The 12,356-nt window shown below is 41.0% G+C and overlaps 3 protein-coding genes across 4 annotated transcripts in view; all 3 read right to left on the bottom strand.

Annotated features, from left to right (window-relative positions):
- Window positions 1-12,356, bottom strand: part of LOC119492980 (actin, non-muscle 6.2-like) — an 840,607-nt gene that overhangs the window by 131,300 nt on the left and 696,951 nt on the right. The gene's annotated exons all lie outside the window — the stretch shown is intronic.
- The window catches only part of LOC119492997 (L-rhamnose-binding lectin SML-like), a 301,994-nt gene that overhangs the window by 226,047 nt on the left and 63,591 nt on the right, over window positions 1-12,356 (bottom strand). The gene's annotated exons all lie outside the window — the stretch shown is intronic.
- The window catches only part of LOC119493204, a 90,956-nt gene that overhangs the window by 71,639 nt on the left and 6,961 nt on the right, over window positions 1-12,356 (bottom strand). Inside the window, exons 4-5 of the mRNA XM_037778353.1 lie at window positions 6,831-6,890; window positions 3,313-3,315 (exon numbers count right to left, since the gene is read on the bottom strand). Coding sequence (XP_037634281.1) covers window positions 3,313-3,315; window positions 6,831-6,890 — 63 coding nt within the window. The remainder of the gene's footprint in view (window positions 1-3,312; window positions 3,316-6,830; window positions 6,891-12,356) is intronic.

Genomic DNA, 12,356 nt, shown 5'->3' with positions numbered 1-12,356 from the left:
TTTTGATTCTTCCTGACATGTTTTATTTAAATTTAATATTATCTGTAATGTGTGTTTAATTATGAGATTTTTATTAATTATATTCCAGTGATATTGGAAACGTGTTCTTCCTCACATCCAAAATCATCACCATGACAACCTCTTCTCAGATTATCTGCAGAAATAAATCCCATGAAATGTGAAGAATTATTTCATTTTATTACACATTAAACCTGATAACTTTATATCAGTGAAGTGTCTACAAATGCACGTTTGTTTCAGCTCCTCAGCCTGTTAAATAGTGATGCTTATTTATTGGTTATGATTTGTAGTGAGGCAGACAGACAGACAGACAGACAGACAGACAGACAGACAGACAGACAGACAGACAGACAGACAGACAGACAGCATCTCATTAAAGACTGAACTCTCAAATGGAAAGCTGTAACCAGCAGTGTTCTGTGAGGCTCCAATCATCAGAGGTTGATGCTACAGCTCCACCTGCTGGACATGGAGGTTATCAGACAGAGCATGGCTCCCTGTGCACAAACAGAGCAGTAAGATCATTGCTTTCAAAGAGTTACACATATTGGAGACATGAGAGTGAAATGATCCTCTCGTCTCTCACAGGTTAATTTCTTTTGATTGAATTGGACTGAGGATGATCAATGATCAATATTCAATTCTGACAGCTGATGTCAGCCTAGTGCGGTTAAATGATCACCGCCCTCATCACCGATAGACTGCATTCACAAATATCAATAAATATATTGGGAGGTGTTTTAGTTTGAGTTGAGTTCACTCACAAGATGATTAACCAGGAAGAAAAGAGTCAGAACATGATCAGACGTGTTTCTAAATATTTCATAAATCACAATGAAATGTTTTAAATATGAATATAAAATTGTATTTTATATAAAACTAACCTATTTTGATTGAGTGCTACAAATAATCCAAGCTTATAAAATGTTTTACAGGATTTTTATTTTTGAACTCAGCTCTAAACATATTTTAAATCATGTGAAATAAATGTGGACATTAAACTCTTTTTCAACATTTTTATTTCTTTGATGTGAAGTTTAAATCATATTTACACAGGATGTTTTCTTCTTATTCATTTCATACATGCTCTTCCTCATATCTGAGATATTTAGTCTGACTATCTTTAACCAGAATATCTGAAGAACTCAAATACATTTCTATGAAATCTTGATAGAGGAAGATTCACACAGGATCAAAATATTGTCAAAGTAAAGTTGTGGAGCATAACGTCTGTGTGCAGGTTGTTTCTCTTCTGTTTCTTTTTTACAGGAATACAACGAAAAACTCACAAATGACAAATGTTTAACCATAACATATTTCAAATGATACAACAGTCAACATTAAATGTGGTGAGCAAAATAAAGATTACTACAATATTTCAAACCTCCAACAGATATGACACTTGATGTTAGAGCTCCATCTGCTGGACAAAACAATACAAACATTATAACAGGAACCATCAACTGAAAGATGATCAATGTGATTATACAGGAGGTGGACAAACATATTTAAACTGTACAGAATAATGTGTTGCAGTTGAACATTGGCTAAGTAAACCTAGTATACTCTGAATACTTTGACAGTATCCTCAGTAACAGTAGTATCCTGACATCAAGGAAATACAGAAATACATAGAGGTGAGTAAAGAAGTTTCAGATTCCTGTACATTAAATGGATGTAATCAAGCTATAAAGCATCCATTCTTATTTGACATGTAACAAAAACATATATATGATATTCATGTTTGCTTAATATTTGCTGTGATATTTGTGAGTTGGGTGTTGCACAGAAAACAGGTTGAATGACATCTTAACATTTCATTCCACTTACATGACCAACATCATGTTGTTTCTCATTTTCAAAAGAAAACAAAGATCGTCTCTAAAGATCAAGCAGAATTTACAGCTGTTGAAGTCTTTCTTTAAAGGGACAGTGTGTAACATCTGGCGGCATCTAGCGGTGAGGTTGCAGATTGCAACCTCTCCCGTGTGCTTGCCAAGCGCATTAGAGAATTACGGTAGCCGACGTGAAAATGCAAAAACGTGAATGGCTATATCTGGAGCTGTTCAGAATAGCGTAGGTCATTTGGAGAATAGCAGAGCCACTGTGTAGAGTGTTTGTAACATTCTTATTTTTGATTATACACTAAAGAAAACATACTTATTAATAGTATATTCCATTTCTGCCAATAGATCCCCCTAAATGGTACACACTGGTCCTTTAATAAAGCTTTTATTTAATAGGCTGTCTGTTTTATCTCTAAATAGTTACACAAACAATTTGGAAAAAGGAAGAGAAACAGCAAAATAGGCAAATTATTCCCAACAAAACAGCGCAAAAGAAAACAATACAGTTTATCATAAAGATTCTCTTTAAACCAAACTTAACAGCAGAGAAACAAAGAAGATCCTGAGCGTTACGGTTTAAGCGATTATTTTCAGTAATATAGACCAGAAGTTTTTAAAATAAAGATTGTACACAGTCAATGAGTTAATTAGCTATGAAAAGCCTGATTTATCACTAAGTAGTCACAACTTAAATGAACATTTTGTCACTGCATGTCTCTTAGGGACCTATTTTATCCGTGAAAACACAACGACAAGTGCTCAGTGGTAGGTCTTGGGTGCATGGACTGCGTGGGCGTCGCCAAGAACACCTGCTGTTTTGGTTCATATATGTGCAGCATGTACCAAGGACCGGCTCTGAGCTGATTCATCTGAATGAACCTGTGCACCTAAAAAACACTTTGATGGAAAATAGAATTTCATGGTCAGGAAAATACCAAACTGTCAGAGCGTTGCGCTGCCACAGAAATAGGGCCCTTAGACACACTTGAGTTGACCCAGAAGGACAAATCAACAGGGACGGTTTTATTACATTATTACATGATATTGGCTCATCACTGATAGATCTGTATTGGTCTGTTTACAAAAAGGAAAGTTTACTGCTGTATTTGATTATAAAAATATTATTGAACTGTAAAATATCACGCCTCGTTACATATCTTTGTTATAACTCTTCATAACCACCTTCAAGGGATGTTTCCCAAAATGTTTATTTTATGTGATTATGTCAGAAAAAAATGATCAACTAATATTATTGGATTTTCTTTACTCTCAAACATACATACTCTCTCTCTCTCTCTCTCTCTCTCTCTCTCTCTCTCTCTCCCTCTCTCTCTCTCTCTTTGTCTCTCTCTCTCTCTCTCTCTCTACAAATTGCATGGCAGTCCATCCAATAGTTGAGCTATTTCAGTCTGGATCAAAGTGGTGGACAGACTGATGACATCACCATCTGTAAATCCAAACCGCTAGCATGGCTAAATCATTAAATGCCTCATAAGATGGAACACCAACCTGGTTCGTCAACTTTATTCAGAAGTTTCTGCGTCAACTCACTTAATTGATCTTCATGTTTGTTCAGCAGGGTTTCCTTTTCCTCCTCCTTTTCTACCTTCTCCATTTCTTCTTTGTGTGTTTTCAGCAACTCATTGATTTTATTAATATTTGTTCTGTCTTTGGTCACACACTTCACAAGGTCATATATTTCTCTCTGTTTTTCCTTTGTCTTTTGCATCTGAGCTGTGAAATCATTTTTGTGTTTCTCTTTAAATTCATTGAACTCTTCAGCCTTCTCTCTGGCGTCATCTTCATACTCCTTCTTCAGATTCTCAATTTCTTTCTTATGATCCTCCTCGATGTCTTTTTTCTCTTTTTTTTCTTTTTCCCTTCTGATTCGGTCCTCTTCCTTTCTTTTCTTTTCATATGTTTCTCTTTCCTGTTTGTATTCTTCTTGAAGCTTTCTTAATCTTGTTTGCTCCTCTTGTCGTCTCTGTTCATCTTCTTGATGTCGTTTGTCCCACAATTCTTTTCGTGTTTTCCCCCAGTTCTCTCGTTCTTGTCTCATCTCTTCTCTGGTCTCATTCAGCTTTCTGTCACTGGTTTCCTTTGATTCTGACTCCGATCTTATTTTTTGCTCCAAACTTTCAAGTTTTTGTTCCCACTTCTGTCGTTGAATTTCTTCTTGTTGTTTTCTCTTCCTGTCCTCTTCTTCTCTCATTTCCTGTTCTTTCTTTCTCTTCTCATGTTCCTTCTTTATGTTTTCCTCCTTTTCTTCAAGTTGTTTTTCTCTCAGTTTTCTCTCCTTTTCAGTTTCTGCTCTCTGTTCTTCTATTCTTCTTTTCATTTCTTGCATTTCTTCCTCGTGTTTTCTTCCAAGTTCCTCCCTCTCTCTCTCCATCTCTTCTTCCTTCTCCTTCAGGATCCTCTCCACTTCCTTCTTTATAGCTGCCTCGGCCTCTTGCAGCATCTCATTGGTGAAGCAGCTGCCTCCATTTGTCTTCACCATGTTGTCAATCTTGGTTATCAGTTCACTGACTTGTGTGCGGTTTTGTTTATCATAGTTATTGAACACATGGTATCTTCCTCCACAGTCAGCAACCAGCCTCTTAAAGGAATCATCACATTTCTTTTTAATGTACTCATCAATCGACTGCTCCTCATCCTCCAGGTTATCTCCATGTGTGAAAAGAATGATGGTGAACTTTTCTGAATTTGCCCCAAAGCCTTTCTTGATGAATTTTAATGTCTTCTTCTCCTCTGGTGTGAGTCTGCCAATTTGTAACACCAGCAGGAAGACATGTGGTCCTGGAGCCAGAAGACTGATGCACTTTAACATCTCCTCTTGAACCTCTTCATGGGACAAAGTTGTGTCAAACAGACCGAGAGTGTCGACCACAACAACAGGACGACCGTTCACTTCAGTCTGTTCTTTCTGACAAAGTTTGGTGACTGACGTTTGGCTTGATTTGGCTTCAAACGCCTTTCTTCCTAGAATGGTGTTTCCTGAAGAGCTCTTTCCACAGCCAGTCTTCCCTATCAGCACAATCCTGAGACACTCTGGGCTCTGCTTCTCATCATCACCTGTGAAATAAGAAGAAGACCTGGAGTTACCTTAAATGTTGACTGTAGCTACATGCTAACGGGTTAGCTACATGCTACCGCTATGAGACGGTGTGTAAACACAGTGAACATCAGGGTGGAAAATAGAAGATGTGAAACAGTAGTCAGTTCATTATTTCTGGTAAAAGACAGCTGATAAACGTAGAAAAAACTAATCAGAGTAATGGTATATTATTTACTGTAGTAGCTGTCTCTGTGTTACCATGACTACAGACCACCGGAGCTTAGCTTATCATAGTTTACCAGAGCTGAAGACTTTCTCCTGTACCATGTCAACATAACTGCAGGTGGGATGCTGTGTATAATTTATATTGTCATCTGTCAACTCAAATAAAGTTTGACTGTGAAACAGAAATGTGTTGTGTTGCTTACAGTCACTATTTACTACCTGTACTCTTCTACATGCATGACATCAAATATATATAATATATAAATATCAGCTGTTGAAACAGTGTAATTACATAAAGCCTTTGTGAAAGAACATGTTATATTTAGATGATGGGAGTACATGAAGACGGTTCTGCTGGTTCTTGCAGACTAACAGGAGCTACTTTGCTCATAGTTCGGTTGAGGAGAGACAGTGATGTGTTGTGGGGCGGGGTCAGCTACTGAAGGTTCTGCTCTGGTTCCAGGAAACCCTTACATCGCTTGCAATTCTCTAATGACGTCAGAAGAGAAGGAAAAAAAGCAAAGTGATTTTCGACACCCATTTCCGGACAAACGGAGCAGGAGAAAAAGAGAGAGGATGGTCTTTTATGATACTATGGTGACCTGTAGACACACTGGGGACAGATATTGATGTTTAAAAGACATGGAAAAGTGCATTTTGCATAATAGGTGACCTTTAAAGGATATTTTGAGAAAACGTACCAGTATCCATATTTAAAGCTTCCAACTATTCGATACAGCCCTAGAATGGTCTTATATTAGTAAGTTTCATATTGTGTTTTCTGAATAGGAGGGCACTCAGTTTACTATTTGTCGCTGTCCATTGAGGGGTGTTGCTGAATTGATGTTGCCTTGGCATATTGTGAAGGGAGGGAAGGGACAGGTCTGTGGTCCTTGGCCAGTGGACCCTCTGCCTCCGCTGTCTCCCAATCCAGTTGTCAATCAACAACTCCATCTGATAAATGAAGCAGCTCTCTGCTCTGATCTGAACTCATCAGAAACTCCTGACTAACTTCACCCCGCCTACCACCACCTCCTCTTTCCAAAGCAGCAGCTGGGTTCAGCGGTCAGTCTGGTTCTCTCCTGATCAACTGGATTGGTCAGCAGCACACTGAAACTACATTACTAGCTAGCTAGCTGCCTAACACGTATGCTACAGAAGACTAAAGCTAGTGACCTAGAGTGCTATGAATCAATGAAGCAGGCTAAGATACTAATGGTTTAAGGGATGCCAAACCACAGCCATTTTCAGACCAAACAGTTCTGGGGACTCCTTGAGAGAAACTGTCCTCTGGGAAGCTCCCCTGAGAACTACATATCTCAAGGGCTTTTCTTTCTTTTCCGCGTGCGGCTTGTTCGCTATGTTTCACAAGCTCACTCTTTGAGTAATATAAGAATAAATAATCAACTCTGTTCCATGCCACAATCATATAAACTCAAGCAAAATAGCTGCCATGAAAGTACCTTTTGAAATTTCATTTAGAATTTGCTGTCGTTCTTTGGCTCAGTGGGTTTGTGCTCATGAACAAATTAACTTCTGGACTTCACTGTCGGTCCCTTTGTCCGTGTTTTCTTCCATTTAGTTAATTACAAGCTGCTATATGTGTTTTGTGTTGTCTGTTGTCAATCTAGATGTTAATATACAGAAGAATAATTGTGACTCAGTGCAGTTTAACTCACTGTCAGGTGGCAGCCATTCGGAGCTGCTGCTCCGCTTCCCAGGTTGCAGATCATCCGACACTATAAGAATACAGAACATTGATTCATTCACATGTAATCTTATATTAAAAGAGACACTGTTTGTGGAAGAACAAATTGCTTTTTATTTGTATATGTGTTTTTACTTGTCCTAGTTAAAGCAGCAGTGGGTAGAAATGGAGCAAATATGGTTAAAAAAAGTTATTTCTATAAAACGGTCTCTATATCCTGACAGTAGTGCATGAGACAGGTAATCTGACAAACATCATGTGTCTCTCTGTCCTTCGGTGCTCCTAACGGCATCTGCAAGATTTCACACACCGGAGGAAAACAACCAATCAGAGCTGATCTGGAGCCTGCCGTCTCTGAGCAGCTGTCAATCACACGCAATCAAACGGTCAAACTAGGCAGCGCTGATCAAATATGCTTCGTTGATAACTTTGACTTTGTAACGGGAGTTTTGGTATGCTAATGTAACAGCACTAAAGGTTAAAACAAAACACAAACACAGGACAAAGTGACAACTATGGAAACTCTGGGAAATATGAGCCGTCACTACAGTATTTCAGTACGAAGCCTCGTTTTGATCCGCTCACGTTAAACGTTTGTGTGTTTTAATCTAGATCAATAAATAAAACTGAGAGACAGATGACCTCAGATGCATTAAAACACAAGAGAGGACCAAGAGAGTAAGAGAAGCATCCTGTGCTCCTCTCACATCTGACTTCTTCTACCTGTTTAGATTATTTTGTTCAGTATTGTTGAAAACACAATGGACTAATGTTACACTATACAGCTGGCTGAGCAGGGACGACAACTGGTGAGAGAAACATCCACATTTAGTGTTTATTAACTTATATTGTGTTTATGAAGAAATCAGTCATAATGTCAGATTAATCTGTTTAACTCTCTGTTTACTGTATCTCGACACCAGAGGCCTGTACTACGAAGCAGGATTTGGCGTTAGTGAGGTAACTTCAGGGTTAACCCTTCTGGGTTTTCTGTCCTACGAAGGTGGTTCACTTCTTACCGGGGTAGATCATCATGGTAACTGATGCTGAACAGCTAACCTGAAGGTTATGATAAGAGATCAACTCAAATAAAAGCACCTCCTACTGACCAATCAGAGCTCAGTGTGGGGATCGTGTGGTAATATTACACAAATACCAAGAAGTTAAAGCCATAATCAGACTAAAGACAACACAGTTTAAACTGACAGATGCAGGACATAATTCAAACTCACTTCTTAGTACAGGCCTCTGTCTGTGTCACTGCCTGCGATGATGTCGCATCCCAGGCACCAGTAAGATGCACGGCGAGCTATATTGTATGTTATTTCCAGTAAATATCACAATATAAAACGTGTAAGAGCCAAAACATGATGCTGACATACTGAGGTTGGGATGTAATTCACTTTTACGAACACTAGGTGGCACTGTATTAATTGATTGACCCAGCCACGGGTATATAGGTAAGGAGGTGTGTTGTTGGCGTCAGGGTTTAGCCCGGAAGGGCAAAGGGTTTTTGACCGCAGGGACGCTGAAATGTTTGCTGTGTTGTTGTTGTTACTCGTTGCTATGGTAACTGGATTTGCTTCCTTAATACCATATTAAGAATAAATGAACTATTATTGTAAAACCAACGAGCGGACTCAGGATCAGTGTTGTACAGCACAACAGACAACTAAAGGACCATCTACAGCGAAAAGCGCGTCAGTCCAGGGCTAATCACCTCAGTAGCTAAAGTATTAGATTTTAGCTCCTACAATTAGTCAAAAACCCGTCCTGTTGGACCTTCGTTGAAACGGCGGCACGTTTGGAACTCAACGGAGGCGACGCGGGAGGACGAGGAGAGCTGCCGGTGTGGATTTCGGCTGCGTTTGGAGGACGTCTGCAGCCATCCATGGGCGGAGGAGCTACGGAGCTAATGCTAAAGCCGGCTGTGGAGCATCGGACCACGGCATCACTACAAGGCGCCTGACGCGGAGGTATCGTAGCGCTACACTGTATAATGGCCATATAAAGTGTGTGCACACATATGCGGGCGGAAATCCAATGCATTGGTTGCCGAAGCGGGCGGACTTTGGACTTTGCGCTGACTGTTTGTTACATTGACTGATAAGTGACTGACTGTTTAGTATGGAGAGTCGCGAAGCGGCGTCGGGCCGTATTACCGGGACTGGTGCACAAACCGCTAGTGAGACTGCCGGTGTTGAAACACCAGCTGAGAAGCGGGTAGTAAAGCTCACCGTAAAAGCGCTTGCTGATAAACTGGAACAGTTGCAAGACAGCAGAAGGGCTAAGCTAAACAAAGTAACAAACATAAGAAAATCAATTCAAAGTTTGATGGTTATGGGGGATAAAGAACAGGTACAAAATGCTCTTGAAGAGTTGATTAATGTGTGTGATGAAGCTAAATGTGTGCATGAATCTCTGTTGGTTTTGTTGCTGTGTGATGAAAAGAAAAACATGTAACATGGTTTAATGCAAAAATGTTGGCACCAAATGAGTGTATTGCTGAGGCAAAAAGGTTGGTTTCATACACTGAAGTTGACACACATGAAAATGGTAATATTGAGGATGATATTCATCCAGATGACAGTGTTTCTAATGTTTGTAGCAAACACTTAAGCCACAAAAGTATGAACAGTGGTAAGTCCAGTACCACATCCTCTGCCAGAATAAAGGTGGAGGCAGACAGAGCTGCACTCATGGCTCTTGTTGCATCTTTAAAAGAAAGACAAGCTTTGGAGGAGCAAGAACAGCAGCTGAAGAGGAAAAGAGAGCAGCTTGACTTGGAAGCTGAACTAGCTGCATCCACTGCTAAGCTAGCAGTATTGAGGGCATATGATGTGGGAAGCTCCTCTCAAGTACCATCAAATGGCATGAATTCCTATTTGCAAAGGGACAAAAGGAAACTGGAATCTGCAAATGTATTGAATCCTTCTGCAAAGGAATACAAACCTGGATCATGGAAATCATCACAACAAAATGATATGACAAAAGGATCATTACTGTCTAACAGGCCATTGGATATGAGACCAAATGAACATCAGCAGGAAAACAAGTTGTTGGGAACATCACAGCATCTGCAGTACCAACAGACAACTGCTCAGTTAAAGCCAGAGGAAAGGCAGCCAACATACCAGCATCTGGTCGGTCAACATCCAACTGTGGACATACTTACCATCATGCACAGACAAAATGAAATCACAGCTGCTTTGGTTCAACAGCAGCGTTCACTGTCTCTACCACCGAGAGATATTCCCTTATTTGAAGGGGATCCTCTTCAATACAGGACGTTCATCAAAGCCTTTGAGCAAGGAGTGGAGGAAAAGGCAGAAAAAGCAGATTGTTTGTACTACTTGGAACAATTTACCAGAGGACAGCCACAAGAACTGGTACGTAGCTGCCAACATATGGCTCCTGAGCGTGGCTATGCAGTGGCGAAGGGTCTTCTACAGGAACACTTTGGCAATCAGTACAAAATCGCAACTGCTTATATGGAAAAGGCTTTGGCTTGGCAAATAATAAAATCTGAGGACATGAAAGCACTCCAAGCTTACTCTTTGTTCTTACGTGGCTGTTGCAATGTGATGGGGGAACTCCAGTACATGGAAGAACTGGATATGCCTGTAAATATGAGAGCCATTTGTTCAAAGTTACCATTCAAAATGAGGGAACAGTGGAGGACAGTAGCTCATGACATAATGGAGAGAAGCAATTACAGAGCTTACTTCATTGATCTGGTCACATTCATGGAGCGTCGTGTCAGAATTCTTTCCGACCCGCTGTTTGGCAACATACAGGAACCAACATCTGGCGTTACTGGGACGAAGCCTCTCACCAGGTTTAAACCACAGTCGGGGTACAAGGTGAAGGGAAACATTGTTGCCACCACAGTAACATCTAAGGACTTGCCCCAGGAGACTAAGGAACCAACATCAGTTCCAGCCAAAGCTGAAAAAGATGAATGCCTCTGCTGTGCTCGTAGTCACTCATTGGACGAGTGCAAACAGTTCAAGGGAAAGAAGCACAAGGAGAAAATTCTGTTTCTGAGGGAAAAGGGAGTTTGCTTTGCATGCTTAAGTGATGATCACATGAGCAGGGATTGCGAGAGGCGCATGACATGCAAGGTTTGTGGACAAACTCATCCCACTGTGCTTCACATCAAAAGGCAAACAACAGCTTGGCAGCAGGAACCATCTGAACAGCCATCTTCATTCAAAACATGTGGACATACAGGGGCCGGTGAGGACCGGTGTGTTTTCTCCATTCTCCCTGTTAAGGTTAAATCTGCAAAAGGAAATCACATCATTGAAACCTATGCCTTTTTGGATCCTGGTAGTTCAGCCACATTCTGCTCAGAACATCTTATGCAGAGGCTGAATGTTACAGGCTGAAGAACCAGTTTCTTGTTGCGCACAATGGGTCAAGAAACAGTTGTTCCAGCTTACTCCTTGACTGGTTTGGAGGTCTCTGATCTGGATGGTGATGACTTCTATATTCTCCCAGAGGTTTTCACACAGAAGAAAATGCCAGTTACCACTGATAGCATGGTGACACACGAGGACCTGGCTAAATGGCCCTACTTGTCAAAAGTTCACATTCCAAGCATCAAGGCAAATGTCGACCTGTTGATTGGAACAAATGCTCCCAAAATATTGGAGCCTTGGGAGGTCATCAACAGCTGCGGGAATGGCCCGTATGCCATTAGGACTGTGCTGGGATGGGTCGTTAATGGGCCGCTGATTGGAAACAGTGGCACCCTGGAGGCAGGGCTTCCCTCTGCTAATGTAAACCGGATCTCTGTGTGTAAACTGGAAGAAATGCTAACCAAGCAGTACAACCATGACTTCAATGAAAGGAGTGGGGAGGAAAAAGAAATGTCCAGAGAAGACCTCAAGTTTCTGGAAACTGTGGAGCACTCAGCGGTACTTCAGGATGGGAAGTATTGTTTGAAATTGCCCTTTAAGAACAAGGAAGTCTATTTGCCTAACAATTTCGTAGTGGCAAAGCAAAGGATCCAGGGTTTGAGGAAAAGGTTCCTCAAAAACAAACACTTGCACCAGGAGTATGCAGGGTACATGAATGCGCTCATCAGTAAGACCTATGCAGAGCCAGTACCTCAACATCAACTGCATCAGGAAAATGGGAAGGTATGGTACATCCCCACCATGGCGTCCACCATCCAAGGAAAGGAACCCTTCGAGTGGTGTTTGACTGTGGGGCCACATTTCAGGGAGTATCACTGAACAGCGAACTCTTGCAGGGTCCTAACCTAACCAGCTCGCTGCTAGGAGTTCTTACTCGCTTCAGACAGGAACCTGTAGCCTTCATGGGTGACATTCAAGCCATGTTCCACCAAGTAAAGGTTGCTGAGGAGGATAAGGATTTTCTCCGCTTTCTCTGGTGGCCAGATGGAAACGTCACTAAGGACCCTGCAGAGTATAGAATGACTGTACATCTGTTCGGCGCTGTTTCATCCCCAAGTTGTGCAAGCTACGCA

The sequence above is a fragment of the Sebastes umbrosus genome, chromosome 8 (genome assembly GCF_015220745.1).
Source record: "Sebastes umbrosus isolate fSebUmb1 chromosome 8, fSebUmb1.pri, whole genome shotgun sequence".
Taxonomy (NCBI): Eukaryota; Metazoa; Chordata; class Actinopteri; order Perciformes; family Sebastidae; genus Sebastes; species Sebastes umbrosus.
Note: the sequence above shows the minus strand (reverse complement) of the source record. Positions and strands in the feature narration are given on the sequence as shown.